We start from the raw sequence: 18,011 nt of genomic DNA on the forward strand, positions 1-18,011 counted from the left end.
AATGTACTCTTGTATGCTTTTGTTGTCCATTGTCTGTACTTTTACTTTCTGTGAGTTTTTGTACTTTTTATAATTTCTGTAAAACTTGTAAGCCACATGCAGTGTATGAACTAGTGATGTGATGGCTGCTTTATAAAGAAATTTATAAAGAAGTTTAGGTATTTTGGTAATTTAGTGTCATATGGTAGTACAGGCAGTCCTCGGGTTACGATGGGCATTCTGTTCTTGAGACGCGTCATAAGCTGAAAATCGTTGTAAGCCGGAACATCATAAAATATCCTAAGAAAACCTTACTTTTAATGCTTTGGGTGCATTCAAAACTATGTAAACTGCATTCTTATTGTATTTTACATAAAAAAAAACCTTCAAAGATGGGAAAAATAGGCCTTTGTCCCCTAAAGGACTTAATCTCTGTATTAGCAAGATGTCATCTGCAGTTTATTGCTGATATTTTAATTTTTCATTATTGCTGTGATTACTATCAAGTTAAAGTTTTTTTTTACTTTCAATTTATGTATTTAGCCCTCTGGACCCGACTACTGTAACCACCTAAGGTCTCTAGTTGAAATTTAAGTTGTATAATATGTGCACTAACTGTTATTACTCTCAATGCATATTTTTTTTTCTCACCAATATTATTACTGTTATTACCAGTATTATGATTACTAGCTTTTATGCTACCTCAGCTATTTTGTGGATAAGTGCCGATTATTCATTTTCTTTTTCTATTTTATCATGTCTCATGTATCTAGATTGTGTATGTTACTGTCTGTATTTTGTATATTCAGTGTACGTATATGGCTCCGAGCTGAAATAAAGCATATTATTATTATTATTATTATTATTATTTTGGTAGAAGACCCTCTTTTAGGCAATACTGTTAAAAAGAATGGCAGAATTAAGCGAGTTGATTTTATATATTGTTTTTTTTTATTTTTGTTTTTTCTTATTTCCTTACAATTCGCTTCTCAGGACTCAGCGATGTTTCTGAGTAACTGACCAATATTGATATTGGGAATTTTCAAAAATCATAAATGCTGAAGGTAATCTTTTATTGGAACAGGATATCAGGTCCTGTTCCAATAAAAGATTACCTTCAGCATTTATGATTTTGAAAATTCCCAATATCAATATTGGTCAGTTAATGCTGAAACATCGCTGAGCCTGAGAAGCGAATTGTAAGGAAAATAAAAAGAAAAAACAATATATAAAATCAACTCGCTTAATTCTGCCATTCTTTTTAACAGTATTATTATTATTATTATAATTATTTGAAGGTAGGAGACCCTCTCTCAAACATGTTTTGTTAAAGATGATTGCAGCATCAGTGGAATTGATTTTATATATGGTGTTTCAAATTCTTCTTATTATTCTCTTCTCATCAGGGCTGATATTTGCTAATAGCTGGCCGATGTTCATATCTCAGTGAAAGAAATGTTTTCTAAAAATAATAATTTATTGATATGATAACAAAAGTGGTTAACAAATCTTAGTCTAAGGGCGTAACGGAATTCCAACGTTTCCAACCGTATCATCGGTTCATTTTCAAGGAAAGGTGAGCTTGAACTGATGGACGTGGGGTCCGTTCGGCGGTATTTTTATTGTGTCCCAGGTGCTCTGTCTGATGGGCGCTGCATTTTCATTGGCTGAACAGAGGATTAAGTCCCTGAGTCAAGCCGTCTTGCGGAGAGGTGGAAGCTCGCACTGCTCTTCTCGTGCGGACGCTGGAGACTGGGGAGCGTAGTATTGGGAAGGTCATTGCCGATAGACGGGGCACCTGGTTGGCCCGTTCGATCGGCTCTATGGTGCTGGCGGGCGGCGCCCTTCGTGCCACCGTCGGGAGGAGTGAAGTTCTTTGGTGGTTGTTTGAGGACTGGGTCTCTCCTTCCCACCGATGTGGTAAGGGTGGCCTCCAAGAGGCGGAGGCATGACGGTGGTCTGCTCGCCATTATCGATAATTCTGATATTAGGAATAATGTCATTCCTAGTTATCCTGGTATTGTGGACGTTTTTTGGCATGATTATGGATGGCGCCTTCCTGAGCGTGGCAGGATATCCTCTTCGAAAATCGCATAGCTCGTCATACCAATGAAAGCGCCGGGGCATTCCCAGACAGGGCATTTGTACTGGTAGACAACGTTAGTTTTCTTGAGAGGGTCCTGCAACACGGGGGCTGGATTGTTTTTCATAATCAGGCCACTGGTCTTCTTGCTCTTGTAGTAAATTATTAGTTTCACTTTTTTTCGCAGGGTCCGTGGGGGCCGGGGGGAGACGTTCCTTTCTATGATGGTACGAAGGGCTCGCTCGTCCTCTTTGTATTTCTTATGAAATACTCCCTTGTAAAAGAGAGTGACGTCTTTCAAGGGCGGCGGGGACGCAGGCTCCTGCTGATACCACTTATCGATGTTTCTGCGAATGCATTTAGTGATGTCCCGGTTGGAATACCCGTTGTTAATTAAAACTTGGGCAACACGTTCTAATTCAGTGTGCGTGTCCTTCCACGTAAGAGCATGTAGAGAGCTCTCCTGATGAAGGCGCTGATCGCAGTGCGCTTGTATCTCTCTGGACACTCAGCTCTCGCCGTTCAGGCACATGCCAGGTTCGTGGGTTTCGTATACACCTGTTGTTACGAAGCGCTCCTCTTGTTGCCCGACGAGGACGTCAAGGAAGGGGAGCGACGGTCACGGCAATGTCGATGGTGAAGTTGAGTCTGCTGTGGTCGTGGAAGGCTGTCGCAGGCGCTCTATTTCTTCCACCGTGCTGGCGCTGATGAACAAGTGTCGTCAATATACCAGACGTACATAGACGGCTTCTCGATGTTGGCGAATACCCGACGTTCCACAGCACCCATGTAGAAGTTCGCGAAAAGTACTCCGAGGGGAGAACCCATCGCTACACCGTCTTTCTGTGTGTACATATGTCCTCTGTGGGTGGAGAAAGGGGCCTTTTTTGTACAAATTTCAAGGAGTTTTCGGAGGGCATGCTCAGGGATGTTTAATGGGGGCGTGGAGTCGTCTCTATATACACGATCCAGGATTATCTGAATTGTTTCATCCACGGGGACGTTCGTGAAGAGGGACTCCACGTCCATCGATGCAATAACTCCTCCAGGGTGTCGTTTTTCAGTTGCTTCTAAAAAACTCGGCAGATGACTTCAAACTGTGGTCATTTGGAACATAAGGAGTCAAAATAGTATTCAATTTCTTCGCAAGCTGGTATGTAGGAGCGGGAATTTGGCTAATAATGGGGCGTAACAGGTTCCCTGGTTTATGGGTTTTAACATTCCCGTATATGTAGCCAAGGTCGTAGTCCCCAACGATCGGCAGCAAGTGAAGGGCATTGGAAGCTGCATTGATAGTCTCAATAATCCTATTAGCCTCACGTTTAATGTCATCTACCGGGTTCTTGGTGATTCTCTGGAATTTGCTGCTGTCTGCCAGTATCTCATCCAACTTGTGGTGGTATTCTTCAGTGCGGATGAGTACAAATGCAGCGGTTTTATCGGCGCGACGGACGGTGACATCCTCTTTCGCTCGGAGTTCTTTGGCAGCTTCCCTCAGGCGCCTGTCTATCACATCACTCTTGTAATCATCGCGTTCCGTGAGGGCCTCGGCCAAGAGGAGGGGCTGCAGGGCGAGCCCTTCGTACCATCATAGAAAGGAACGTCTCCCCCACGGACCCTGCGAAAAAAGTGAAACTAATAATTTACTACAAGAGCAAGAAGACCAGTGGCCTGATTATGAAAAACAATCCAGCCCCCGTGTTGCAGGACCCTCTCAAGAAAACTAACGTTGTCTACCAGTACAAATGCCCTGTCCGGGAATGCCCCGGCGCTTACATTGGTATGACGACTATGCGATTTTCGAAGAGGATATCCTGCCACGCTCAGGAAGGCGCCATCCATAATCATGCCAAAAACGTCCACAATACCAGGATAACTAGGAATGACATTATTCCTAATATCAGAATTATCGATAAGGCAGCAGACCACCGTCGCCTCCGCCTCTTGGAGGCCCTACACATCGGGAAGGAGAGACCCAGCCTCAACACCACCCAAGAGACTTCACTCCTCCTGACGGTGGCACGAAGGGCGCCGCCCGCCAGCACCATAGAGCCGATCGAACGGGCCAATCAGGTGCCCCCACCGTCTATCGGTAATTGAACCTTCCCAATACTACGCTCCCAGTCTTCCAGCGTCCGCACGAGAAGAGCAGTGCGAGCTTCCACCTCTGCAAGACGGCTTGACTCAGGGACTTATCCTCTGTTCAGCCAATGAAAATGCAGCGCCCATCAGACAGAGCACCTGGGGCACAATAAATACCGAACCGAAACGACCCCACTCCAATCAGTTCAAGCTCACCTTTCCTTGAAAATGAACCGATGATACGGTTGGAAACGTTGGAATTCCATTACACCCTTAGACTAAGATTTGTTAACCACTTTTGTTATCATATCAATAAATTATTATTTTTAGAAAACATTTCTTTCACCGAGATATGAACATCGGCCAGCTATTAGCAAATATCAGCCCTGATGAGAAGAGAATAATAATAAGAATTGAAAACACCATATATAAAATCAATTCCACTGATGCTGCCATCATCTTTAACAAAATATTATTATTATTATTATTATTGTTATTGTTATTTATTATTATTATTATATTATTATTATTATTATTATTGAAAGATATTGCTGCATCAGCTGCATTCAACTTGTAAATAGTCTTCTCTATTTTTCTAACAATAGCTTTCTCTCTGCTACTACAACTGGCGAGTATTGCGCCGATATTACTCATCAGGAGGAGTCAATGTTCTGGCAAAAAGACGGAGTCCCGATGGGTTCCCCTCTCGGTGTCCTATTCGCCAATTTTTATATGGGTACTGTGGAAGAGAGAGTTTTCTCCAATATAAGAAAACCTCGTAAATACGCAAGATATATCGACGATGTCTTTGTACATGCCGAGAATGAGGAAGAGGTTGAAGCTGTCCGGCACATGTTCCAGCAGTGCAGTTCGCTGAATTATACCGTCGAATTCAGCAACGAAGGCCGGCTCCCCTTTCTCGACGTCCTCGTCTCCAAGACCGACGATGGTCTAAAAACTTCGGTATATACAAAGAAAACAAACTTAGTACTTTGCCTGAATGGTGACAGCGAATGTCCTGCACGGTTCAAGAACACCACAGTCAGGGCCTACATTCGGAGGGCCCTCACGCACTGTTCTTCCTGGCAGGACACTCACAAAGAACTCGACCGAGTCACTCAGGTACTCGTTAATAACGGGTATCCGAATCGACTTATTAATAAAGAAGTCCGAACTGCGTTGGATCGGTGGTATAGCGAGAGTGAGAGACCGCAGCCCCACCCCCATGAGAAGATCAAGCTGTTTTACAAAGCCAGAATGCACGCACGTCACCGTGAGGACGAGGATGCATTGAGGAAAATCATCAGAGAAAATGTGACCCCCACCGAAGTCGACAAAGAACTCGAACTCGTGATTTATTACCAAAATCGACGTACCCGCGACCTTATCATGAAGAACAACCCGACCCCCAGCAAGAGACCTCTTGAAACAGTCGAATGTAGTCTACCAATTCTCATGCCCCGTCCGTGGATGTCCCGGCTCTTACGTTGGTATGACTTCTATGAAACTGTCCAAGAGGATTTCTTGCCACGCACAAGAAGGGGCAATTAAAAACCATACCATGACAGCACACCAGGAAGCCATCTCCCGCGACGGTATTATCAGGAATATTAAGATAATAGGGAGGGCTCCTGACCAACGACGTTTGCGACTGCTCGAGGCACTCCTCATACAACAAGAGAAGCCCTCATTGAATACGACGCAGGAAGTGCTCTTCCTCCCCACCAACCTAAGGAGACCTATGTGCATAAATAATAGCACAAGTAATACCAGACCGAACGACACTCCCGATCAAAGAATACCAGATGAGACAAGCAGCCCATCAGCCAATGACAACGCGAGCCGTCGTGACACAGCGCCCAGGGAAGTCATGCCCCAGCCTCGACGATCAGCTAGGCTGCAACAGCGCAACCTTCAACGACGAGAAGCGTCTTGAAGAAAACTTCTTTCAACCAATAGCTGGAGCGCATTGCGCCACCAGCCAATGAAAACGCAGCTCGCGGTTGACCCCCTGCTGACCTGCTGCTATATATTGAGTAGATCTTGACAACACCTACAGTCTACTCCGACCCACTGCTCGGATGATACCGAGAGAAACGTTGGCCACTAGATCGACTTATATTTTTTATTTGTTCATTTACTGAGACAAATAAATAAATTTTAAGCAATATCCCCGAAATTGACTCCTCCTGATGAGTAATATCGGCGCAATACTCGCCAGTTGTAGTAGCAGAGAGAAAGCTATTGTTAGAAAAATAGAGAAGACTACTTACAAGTTGAATGCAGCTGATGCAGCAATATCTTTCAATAAAACTTGTTTGAAAGAGGGTCTCCTTCCAATATATTATTATTATTATTATTATTATTATTATTATTATTATTAGTTTGCATTTTTGGTGTCATATTTCTTGTGCCAGATCAGCGTTGTAGGCACCGTAACCCTGGAATGTGTGTCATAACCCTGGAAATAATTTCTGATGAATATAAGTGAAAAGTGCCTTAACCTTGAAACGTCGTAAGCCGAACCCGTCATAACCTGGGGACTGCCTGTATTGTACTGCTATAAGGATTGTAACATGCCCATTGAAATTTGTTTTAGTTTTAATTTACAATTACTGAATGATATAGAGAAAAGTTTGAGTGGCTTGTAATTTCAGGTATACTTCCAAAATCATGGCCTGATTAAAAAATCAGTTGTGTGCTGGTACATATTAGCAATGGACAGTACTTTATTTCTACTTCTTTTTGTTTTCAGACTCCAAAGTGAAATCACAAAGTATTGCTGTCATAGCTGTGTTGCATGATAAAGTTGCACCGAGATGGCGGTGCCATGTTGTACGGGCAATCATCAGTGAGAATGAACCTGTTGTGATGCTTGAAGTAGCTCATTGGTTTCCAGTGGTGAGTTTAGTACTTTGGGCTTTTTGTTGTTTGATCCTAAATAGTACTGTATTTGTCTTGCTTTGAATTTGTAAATATTCAGTTGCTAAGGCATGACAAACTGCAGTGTGGTATGAAATGATCTGGGAATATACATTTAATGTTATTTACAATGTAATTGAGAGGCTTATAAACTGTCTTTAAAAAGGACAGAGAGCAAAGCACTTCCTTGGGAGCTACCACTTAGCTCGCGATCAAGCGCAGATGCCTATAGTTCCTTGCATACTCAATTTTCTGAAAATTTTACTGGTTTTCCAGCTGGCACTAGAAGATTTATCCTACTGTTAAGACTTCATATATTTCAGGTGTGAAAAATACAAATAGATCTTAAAAAAGTGTAATATTTCAGTATTTCTTTTTAAGGAATGTCATTTTGCTTCACCACAGAATCATTACTTCATGTCATCAATCTTTTTTGAAGGATAGCTTGCAGATGGCCTAATGTCGTCATCACCATTGTAAAATAATTATCCATACTACCAAATGTCTTCCTTTCTCCCTTCACTCTAACACTGCTAAATTGTATGCGCTTTTTGACAGCAATTGACCTTTTTTTCCACATGACCAAACCTTCTCAAATTGTTTGAATCTCTTATTTCATCAAAACTAAAGTTATTACCACTCCTATGAATCTCCATCTTGATCTGTCATTGGTGCAGTTGAAGGGCCATTGATTTGGTCAATGCCACTTGTCTTATAGATAGATGACTTTTTGTTTCTAGGATGACTGATGAAATTATTGGTCTCGACCAGAAAAGGTATAGGTCCTCACTTTCTCGTATCTTCAACTTTCTGGTGTGGTATTGGATTTAAAGTGGAGTGGTGGTCATACTAACTCTTCAAGACCCCTAAACTGGAGCTTTCATTGAATCTCAGGAGTCTTACTAATCTCCAAACAAGCCATTACTCTAGGCTGACTAACCTAATTCTGAAGAACACAATTCTTACACTGTCCCTCTTCCAGCTTTTTCCACTTTGGGGTGAGGGAGGGAACTACAAATTCTCTTGAGTTAAGTCCACATTCTTAGGTTTAGAACTTAATTTGATTGTCCTCTGCTGTTGATTAGGACTAAGACCATTCCTGAATAGCCAGCATCAAGGCACTTTACTACCCTTTGCCTTTTCATCATTCATGCATCCAGACATAATGGGAACCTTCTTTGCCTTCTCAGAGCAATTCATCTCCATTTCCAAAAAATCCATGGATTCAGGGATGGTACTAACAGACTTCTCTAATCCAGGGGATATATTAAGAAGCAGTTAGCAATATCGCTACTACTTTGGACCATTTTAGTTATATTGACAGTATATATAAAAGTGAGATCGGAATGCTGGTGAAGTGCTAATTGAAGATAATTGGAACATAGGATTCAAAAGCATATCAGTGGAGTGGAATCTTGTTTCTTGAACTTATCAATCCGGGAAGGCTATTCAAAATCTGAACTAAATTTTTTCATAATCAGTTTTTTCATAAATAATGTAAATTTGATTCATTCATTCCAGATCCGAAAATTATTTATGTAAAACATTTTAAACTTAAGTTTACAGGTCAAGTAAAAGTATTTCTTATTAAAACAAAACCTGTATATGTGCATAAAATAATATAGTACTATAGAAATATTAAAAAGTAGATAAAATAAATTAAAATTAACCCTCACTCTACCTGTACTGAGAAGAGTTTATAGCAGAAGCAGTTCCTGGAGAGGACAGTGAAATGGAAGAGCAATGGTATTGTTTTGGAAGGGGAGGCACCTTGCATAAAAATGTCTGACACTTTCCTTCTTGACTTCTTTCTCTTTTCTGTTTCTTTGCACAATGAAAACCTGCTTGAAAATTGCTGGACCTCTTTCTCTGAAAGCCTATTCTGTTAGGTTTGTTGTTGCCTGTATTTTAAGATTTGTTTTGTTCAAAGTGAGGCCTGGCATTGTCACTGAAACAGGTTCTGTTGTAGGAAAAACATGTTTTTATGTTACATAGCTATATTATCTATCCGTTGGCAGCTAGAATTTGGAAATTCATGGCAGTGCTTTGTTTTTTTGGCTAGGCAACCCTCCCTCCACTACTGGGGGAGAGTGGAACCAACTCGGCAATGAAAATCAGTCGTTTCTGCAGGCTGGTACTGTCAACAGTGTTCAGCAGCAGCAGAATGTTTTGGAATTGGTTTACTTTAGTTGATCACTTGGAGGTTTTGGTGAAGTACAGTGGACTCCCTGTATTCGCGGTCTCCGGATTCGCGGACTCACACATTCGTGGATTTCTCTTGGGAACGTTTCCCCGCATTATTTGCGTAAAATTCACACATTCGTTGTATTTTTCTATGAGAAATATCTACATATTCCTGGGGTTTTGTCATCAATTTCATCATAAAATGCACTTTTTGTGATGAAACTATTAAAAAAACCAAGTATGAAAATTTTTAGAGGGTTTTTCTTGAGTTTTAACTAACAAAATAGGCTGTTTTTAGCGTTTTTATAGGGGTTCCAAACATTCGCGGGTTCTAACTATTCACGGGGGGGTCTGGTACGCATTCCCCGCGATTACGGGGGGACCACTGTACCCCGATATTTTGGTAGCCATTTCGGCAATATTTAGCTATAAACAGGAATTAATTGTCGAAATAGTAAATTTTGCTTTTGAATTAGACCTTTTCTTATTTTTGTGCTCGTTAGTAATGTGGCATGTCAGATATTAGTACTCAAGATACTTGGTATTGCAGCAAAGGCTTATTAAGGCTTATTAAGACAAGACTTATTAAAGCGTGTTATGATCGACATTCAGTTTGCACTGACTGTAGAGGTCAGCCTTGCTCTCCTAATTTGATTTGTGGGGAATGTGATCAGTGGGATAGTAAAGTTTGGAAAACTTCAACCAGTCACTTAAATAAGTTACAGAGGGATGAAAAGAGAAAAGCTGCTTCTAGGCTAACAGTAAGAAGCATGTAGCTAGTCAGGATATTCTTGTTGGAAATGTCTCTGATTTACTTTCTGATCAACCTTCCCTCTCGTCTATTCAACCTAATCCTAACCCTGGCTCCCTTACCCAATCCGATGTCATTGCCAGCCTCAAAGTGTGGGTGGACCAAAAATTTTCAGTTATATTTCAGGTGATGGAGAGAAGTGAGGAGCGTCTGTCAAAACATTAATAGAGCAGGTAGTGGTGAAGTGAGTGCCAATACTAGTGTTGTAAAGGAGGTAGCTGATCATCCCGCTGATTCTCCTGGGCAAAGGTCCCTGTCAAACTCCCCATCACATGGTAGCCCAAGGGAGGTCAGTGGGGTCTGCCCACGAGCAGTCACCCCCTCAGGCGGTCCTGTTGTTAAATCCTAGATCACAACAGAGCTCCATTGGAAAGTTGTCTCTAAGGAGGTGTCTCGTCTTTTATAGAGTGGGTTGAGCTTGAGGAGTTGTCCCCCAGGCGCCAGTGGCGATTTGTTGATGAGTCTCGGTCACTGAAGATGACCAGCACCCTTCTTGCAGCTTCTGGGACAGTCCAGAATGCTTTTCACACAATGACGACGGCTTAGAGGGTTATTGTAATGAAAGGATAACACTCACTTAAGGTTCCCTTCCTTCGTTTTCCGGGACTTCGTTCTTCGTTTTCAAAGTCGTTCTCTGGGCGTCCATCTGATGAGGCAGCACACAGGAAAAGTTCTGAGTGTCTGTTGCTGCTGGATCTTTATCCTCCTGTGCTCCCTTCTCCAGATGGTTCCTCTATATTAGAGTAGCTCTAAGAAGCGTATGACATCTGAGCATCTGTTGGTGCTTGTGCATCCTTCTCCAGCAGAAAGGGAATCGGTCGTGCCTTCTGTATCTTAAGTAATTAAAGAGATCACATTGGCGCAGCAGCGCCCACTGGCACATTATTTACCTCTTCTTCAAGAGTGATCACTGGTTCAAGCGCTCTCATTGGTGCCTCAGCTGCCATGAGTTGCCAAGTGCCCATTGGCGCAGGAATGCCCACTGGCGTACAATTTACCTCTTCTTCAAGAGCGCTCACTGGTTCAAGAGCTCCCATTGGTGCCTCAGGTCCCACAAGCGGCTGAGCACCCATGGGTGCCCTAGCTGCCCTGAGTGCCCATTGGTGCCATACTGCCCATCGGTACCACTGGATCATATTGTGGTTGTTCAGTAACCAACTACTACAGATGTTGGAGCTGATTTCCCTAGTGTTGCAAGGTATGGCTGTCATGGATCCTTCTATTGCACCCTTACAAAGTAGGCTGGACAGCATTTTAGGCTTCATGAAGCATTATTCTGAATTATTTACTGTGAATAATAAACCAAGAAAAAAACTAAAATTTAATAATAAATTCTACAGTTTAATTTATCAATTCATTTTCTATCAATCTGTTGTGAATATCCTTGCTTTCTGGTTTGCAACAGGTAATCCCAAACCATATGAGGTAGAGGGATGGTGCTGGCGGCCCTGCTGCCAACTCCCAGTTTCAGAATAAATCAAGAGAATCTGAAATGAGGGAAATCCTAATGTAAGAAGGGACTCCTAATCAAATTAACTTCATAAAATTTCATGTAAAACTTAAGAAATTGACTTAAGTAAAATATATATATATATAAAGTAAACCTCTAAATGCTCAAGATCAATGCAAATATATGGGCATGTCAATTCAAAAACAATGAGGCAACGAAACACGAGATTGAGAGGCTAAGCAAAACTATCTGGGATGAACAAGTAGTTACTGGGTTAACCCGGCAGACCATAAATAGAATATTATGGTTTGAAAAATATAAATTACTACCTGGTAAATATAAGTAAAAGTACTATGCTAGCTCAAGAAATATTAATGTTGCCTTTAAATGAAGGCCCAAAAGACGGTTATATAATAGGCTTACTTGGTAAATATAATTACATACATGGGTACCAATCAAATATGATTCTCTGATAAATTCCATGGGGAAATTCTGTTAGGACATTATTGTTCAACAATAATTACTGAAATTGAAATTGCAAATGACAAGCACCAAACGAAATTTGCAACGAACCTTCAAATTTTCAGCTATCCTTTCTAGGTCCAAATTAAGCCGAATAGTTGTATTGCCAACTAGATGACATCGGTCGGCAAGTTGTTCTTCGTGGAAAATGGTGGTGGCCTAAGGTGATAATAGGCAGCATTATTCTCCTCCCCACCCTCGGTACATGGGCCAGGTCACAAATACATTTTAGCTCTTCATAGTTCCTTTATAATGCACTGCACGAAAGATTGGTATGATCGTAATAACGATCTCAAAGTCGCGCTGTGCTAGGTAGTGGTCACGTCTTCACTGTCCCTCTCCTTCCGAGCTACTGCTGCTCCAAGGTATTTTGAGAATGGGGTCGAAGCTGGGAGATAACCAAACTAGGCAGTAACTAGTTACAGGGTTTGCGTAATTAACTAAAGGTTCGTTGCAAATTTCGTTTGGTGCTTGTCATTTGCAATTTCAATTTTTTAATACTCGACCCACATGAGAAGAATGTCTGAAAAAAAACAGTACCAAAATTGAACAATATATTATGTTAGTTTCATGTTGAAAAACTGCATGATTATGTTAAATTAAATATTCCTTATTGAAACTAATGAAAAAGGTTTCCATACAAATTCTATATATATTATTAGCCCTGTATAAGATTCATATAGGATTATTCCATAGATAAACATTTTCACTTCTAGACTTCCTGACTTTAAAATCTCTTTTTCTGGGCTCAGCTCGTGTCGGCCTATGAAAGGATCCTTAATATCATTCTTTCTAGGTAAAATTAATCTAAAATTACCAGAGAAAAACAAAATTAAGAAAATGTCAGTAAAACTGACTCGCTCACTCTTAAAAAGAAGTGTCGTATGATAATAGGGGCGAGTGGGGAACACTACCACGAGACAATCACCAATTAGAACTTCCAATCAGAATCCCCCAAAGCGAGAGCTGATACCAACGGGCTAGATGCATCCGCTACTACTACTACTAGAGGGACGTCCACGGAGACGCAGCGCCCCTAGCGGACATCCTTAATTTTAGCGCTAGCGTTCAAGACGCATTTTTCCTTGTGCTGTGTTATTACGGGATTTATCTCATTAATCTACCATGGAACGCTCTGCTATTGCCACGGCTAAGTTAAGTAACTCATAAGTAATGTTTTACCGCATTTTTATCTTCCCCGGGTACCAGTATTTTCCTCTTAAATAGGTCATATACGGTTCCCCGGTTGTCTCGTGGGGGGGGGTGGGGGGCGGGGGGGGGGGGGCCATGCTGGGGCCATGCGGCCTCGTTTAGAATTCCCGGTCCTCCATACTGGGACTTCTTATACTTATGGCTTACTATTTTACGTTCATTGTTTTTACATGAGTTTTAGCTAGTTTAGCCCTCCTACCATTTCTCTTAGTTTTGGTATTTAGGGCTATTAGTTATTATTCCGGCCCAGCATCCCGGCTCTTGCTCTTCATCGGCTATCGCTGGCTCCGAGTAGGCTTCTGTTTCTTGGAACAGTCTGCCTCCTCCTGGGCTTCTTTCTCTTTTACTAAAAGTGTCTTTTCCATCTTTTCGATGTATAAAAAATATTTATTATATTTAGGGGTGTTAGGCTAGCCTAGGTGCTTGTTCCTTGTATTGGTACAGCCTGGTTCACGTGGCCCTCTCGGTTGTGTTGCTCGCGGCCTAGGCCACTTGCGGTCACGTGTTCCATCGCACCTTACCCTGCCCCTGCCTCCCTTTCTGGTATAGGGAGGTGCTGGGGGACCCCTTGGTTGTCATGACAACCTCAGTCGCCTTCTCTCTCTCCCTCTGTGACCAGGGGTTCCTCCCAGCTGGGGGTATAGGCGACCACTCATGAGGTACCGGTCTCCATGCGGGTAGTCGGTGAGGCGGGGAGGAGTAGGCCACCCCTCCCCCCTCTCTCACTCCCGCCGTGTTACGCCGAGACCTTCCTCCCCCCCTCCCCAGTTGCTCGAGCCACCTCCCTCGCTATAACGAAGGAGCCTTCCGTCGCAAGCCGGGGCACCTTTGGTTATAGATTACTGGCTCCGCTAGCGGGGCGGGGTGGGCACTACTAGTGGTCGGTTGCGGGTGCACTATATCCTTACATCTCTCCCCCGCTAACCGGAAGGGAGCTTGCTTCTTACCCGCGCACTCTTCTAGTAGACGGGCGGAGAGAGGTTTGTATTATTATTATTTTAAGGATATACCCTAATTTTTCAATGAATTGTGTAATGTTATTATTAATATTCTACCTCCCCGCCATTTTCCGTCGTGGTTTCCGATTACCACCACTCCTGGTTGGTTTCCTTTTGTGTTCCCGCCCATCAGCGGAGCTATAGCCTAGGGCACACAAACCAACCTGGTTACCACACGTATTTGGCGGGGCTCTGGTTTAATCTAACTTTATCGCTCCGGCACCAGCGGAGCATCTGTTAGACTGTAAGTGTTTTACCTGGTACTCAGTATCTTTCCACTTACAGGCTACCAACTGTCAGGTCCCAGCGTGCAACGCGACGTTGTACGACCCCTGCGGCCACGATGAGTGCAGGTCTCAGCGCCCTGTGCCACGTCATACAATGAGATGATCGTTCTGGCACCCAGAAGCCTGCGCCATCGCTACGACCTAGTCGGTCAGTCTGGGGAGATGGGGTAAGTCCGTTATAGGCTTCCTTATCATTTACTAACAACTCTTAGTCATAAGTTTGTTAACCCCGTTCCGCCACTAGAAGCTAATCTCGCCTTTCTTTCAGGCTACTGGTGTGAGGGAAGTCGCCCTCGCTACCCTGAAAGCGTGGGTGGGGGTGGGCTGGCTTCGGGAAGAACGCCGCCAAAGGCCAGCCATACATTCTTGATAAGAAGCCTGGCCCGTCCAGATCTTCCCCGCGGGCAAGTTCGACTGGTTACGTTGACCCTGTCCGCGGGTCTTGATAGCCTCCATCCAGCAAGACCTCCAGCAATACATTTGGGGGTCGTAGCCTCCCAGGAGTCGGTCCCGGACATCGCTGCCCTGGACCTTAACATCGAGCCCATGGCGTTAGGGGTAGAGGATTTGTTGGTTGAGGTAGGTGTAGTCGGGCGCCCAAGGTCTTTCCTTGGGTGCTCCTGGATCTTCTCCTGTCCCTTCTTCGAGTGCTTCTTTCCAAGGCTTTGTGGGATCTGAGATCCCTACCCGCTCTCCCGCTCTCTCTGTACCCCAAAAAAGGTGAAGGGACAGAGAGAACCGAAGACTCTGGCCAAGACAACTTCTAGGAAGTCGTCTTCGTCTTCTTCGGCTAGGAAGTCTTCGACTTCCTACGCCGACGCGGTGAAAGCGAAGCCGAGCTCTTCTCACTCAAAGAGCTCTAGAAGCAAGGCTTCTAAGGAGAAGGCTCGCGCTCCCGCCGAGCCAGTGCCTTCTCCCGCCTCCACCGCTTCCACTCCGGCTACGCCGGTAGGAGGAGCAGGGCCTAGCACCTTTGATCCCTCTGCTTTCTCAGCAGTGGTGATGCAACAGTGTGGCGAGCTGGTTGGCTCGCAAGTCTCCGCCCTGGGGACGAGATTCGAGCAGATGTTCGCACAGTTGTCGAGCACTCTGTCTCAATCAGGCAGTCGATACAAGATCTCTCTAACAGGGTTAGGGAGAATGAGGACCGAGTAGCCGGGCTATCTCAGGTTCCTCTCCAGTCTCCCCAGTGCCAAGCACTGGCATTCTCCAACTCCCGCCATACGACTCTCTGCCAGCTTTCTCCATGGAGAACCCATGGAGAGTAGCTGCCTACGCTCCTTTCAAGGATGGATGAATCTCTATCCCGGAGTGTGGAACTCGGAGGATTGAGGACTTCGAGTTTTACCCTCCGGGTCTGACGCAGCCGTTTCATCGGTTATGCTAGGCTGACTGTAACGGCTCTGACTAGGGAAGACAAGATCTCTAGAGAGTCTGTCCTATATAGTAGAGATCATGCTCAACGGGAATGGGTTCTATAGTAGAGATCATGCTCAACGGGAATGGGTTCACTGCCTTGAGGACTGGGAGTGTACGAACATAAACTCCAGGCCTACAAGATCCCTTTACTATTTTCGCGACGGAAGAGGAGGTTTCTCTTCCGTTCGCCACGAAATTAGTAGAGAAGTCCCTTCAGGCAGTCCTCAAGGATGAGCCCATCCCACAGTTGAGGGAGGCGGAGTCTACTTCTCCGCTCTTCCCGCTTTCGGAGAATTGTGGGAGAACTTGCCAGCTACGTTCACGCTTGGTAAGCTCAACCGGACTGCGCCATGGACCAGTTCGGCGAGAAGCTACCAAGGCTGCCGGATTCCTAAATCCAGGCAGAGTTTGATGCGCGAACCAAAAACCAGGTTTGGCAGGTCCCTCAATTCCCTTATAATCACGGAAATGGGCTGCTCTCTCTTACGCTACGGAACCGCTGTTCAAGATTTTGGCAAAATCTCAGTTCCAGACGGTACTAACAGACGCTTTCGACTTCTTCCAGGCTAGGAGGAATTGCCGGAAGCATGTTCTACAGGAGTGTACTATTAGGCACGAGCCGAACAGACTCTTGGCTTCTAGCATGTGGGGAGCGGATCTCCCTTCCCAGAGTCCGCTGTCAACGAAGTGCACCACGAAGCTGCTAGGCTCAACCAGAGCCTTAGAGCTAGGTGGGGTATTTCCTCGAAGAGGAAACAAGATTCCGTTCCCACTGCTGGTAAGAAACCAAAGAAAAAAGGGAAGGCTGGTAAGAGGATTCCAGCCGTATCAGAAACACCAGCAACAGCAGCAATTTGTGCAGGCTGTCCCGGTTACCCAACAAGGACAACCTGCTAGTTCGAAACAGAACCAGCCCATCCTCCTGTTGTCCCCTCAATCACAGCCCTCCACCTCCTACGCAATCTCGCCGGCCTTCAACCCTACATATGAGGCTCAAGGCTACAAACAGCCGAGAGGTAGGGCGAGAGGTTTACTTTCGTCAGCGTGGCGCAGGAAGGGCGACAAGGAGCAGGCAGTTCAAGAGGGGAAGGGCGTGGTGGTCAACCCGCCCATCAACAATGAGGCCTCCCCAGGTAGGAGGGAGGCTGTTCCTCTTTCCGCCACGGTGGGGGTTCAGCAATTGGGCACAGAGCATAGTGTCCAAAGGAGGTTGGGTTGGAGTTGGGTCAAAGATCCTCCTCCAATCAAATCATTCACCAGATACCATCAGAGGAATTGACAGATTAACGCGGAAGAACTCCTTCAGAAAGGAGCTATTGCGAGAGTCAAAGCATCTAAAATTTCAAGGTCGCTTATTCAGCGTGCCAAAGAAAGGCTCAACAAAAAGAAGGGTAATCTTAGACTTGTCAAAGCTAAACTCTTTCATTCGTTGCGACAAGTTCAAGATGCTTACCCTCTCGCAAGTAAGGACCTTAACTTCCGCGTGGAGCCGTCACATGCTCCATCGATATTACAGACGCATACTATCATATCCCTATAGCCGTGGGCACTTCCGCCCATTCCTAGGATTCAGGCTAGGAAATCAAACATTCTCATTCAAAGTGATGCCCTTCGGTCTGAATGTAGCCCCCAGGGTATTCACAAAAAATAGCAGAAGTGGTTGTACAACAATTGAGAGCTCAGGGAATCATGGTAGCAGCATACCTCGACGATTGGTTGATCTGGGCACCAACAGTCGAGGATGTCTCAAAGCCACCAAAAAGGTAGTTACCTTTCTGGAACTCTGGGGTTCCAGATAAACAAAACGAAATCCGACTTACTCCAGAGTCTTGTTTCAGTGGCTAGGAATCCAATGGGATTTGTCTTCCCACAATCTGTCAATTCCAGTGGCCAAACGGAAGGAAATAGCAAAAATCTGTCAGGCCAATTTCTCAAATGCAAACAAACGTCAAGGAGAAACCAGGAGAGAATCCTAGGGTCCCCTTCATCAGTTTGCGTCGGTAAACAGATTATCCTCCTGAAGGCAAGGCTTGAAAGATTTAAATCGAATTTGGCGATCAAG

At 44.3% G+C, this 18,011-nt stretch overlaps 1 protein-coding gene across 1 annotated transcript in view; it reads left to right on the forward strand.

Moving 5' to 3' along the window:
• The window catches only part of LOC135217537 (serine/threonine-protein kinase atr-like), a 796,062-nt gene that overhangs the window by 291,318 nt on the left and 486,733 nt on the right, over positions 1-18,011 (forward strand). Inside the window, 1 exon segment of the mRNA XM_064253504.1 lies at positions 6,900-7,045. Within this exon segment, the coding sequence (XP_064109574.1) occupies positions 6,900-7,045 (146 nt within the window).

This window comes from Macrobrachium nipponense, chromosome 7, assembly GCF_015104395.2.
Source record: "Macrobrachium nipponense isolate FS-2020 chromosome 7, ASM1510439v2, whole genome shotgun sequence".
NCBI lineage: Eukaryota > Metazoa > Arthropoda > Malacostraca > Decapoda > Palaemonidae > Macrobrachium > Macrobrachium nipponense.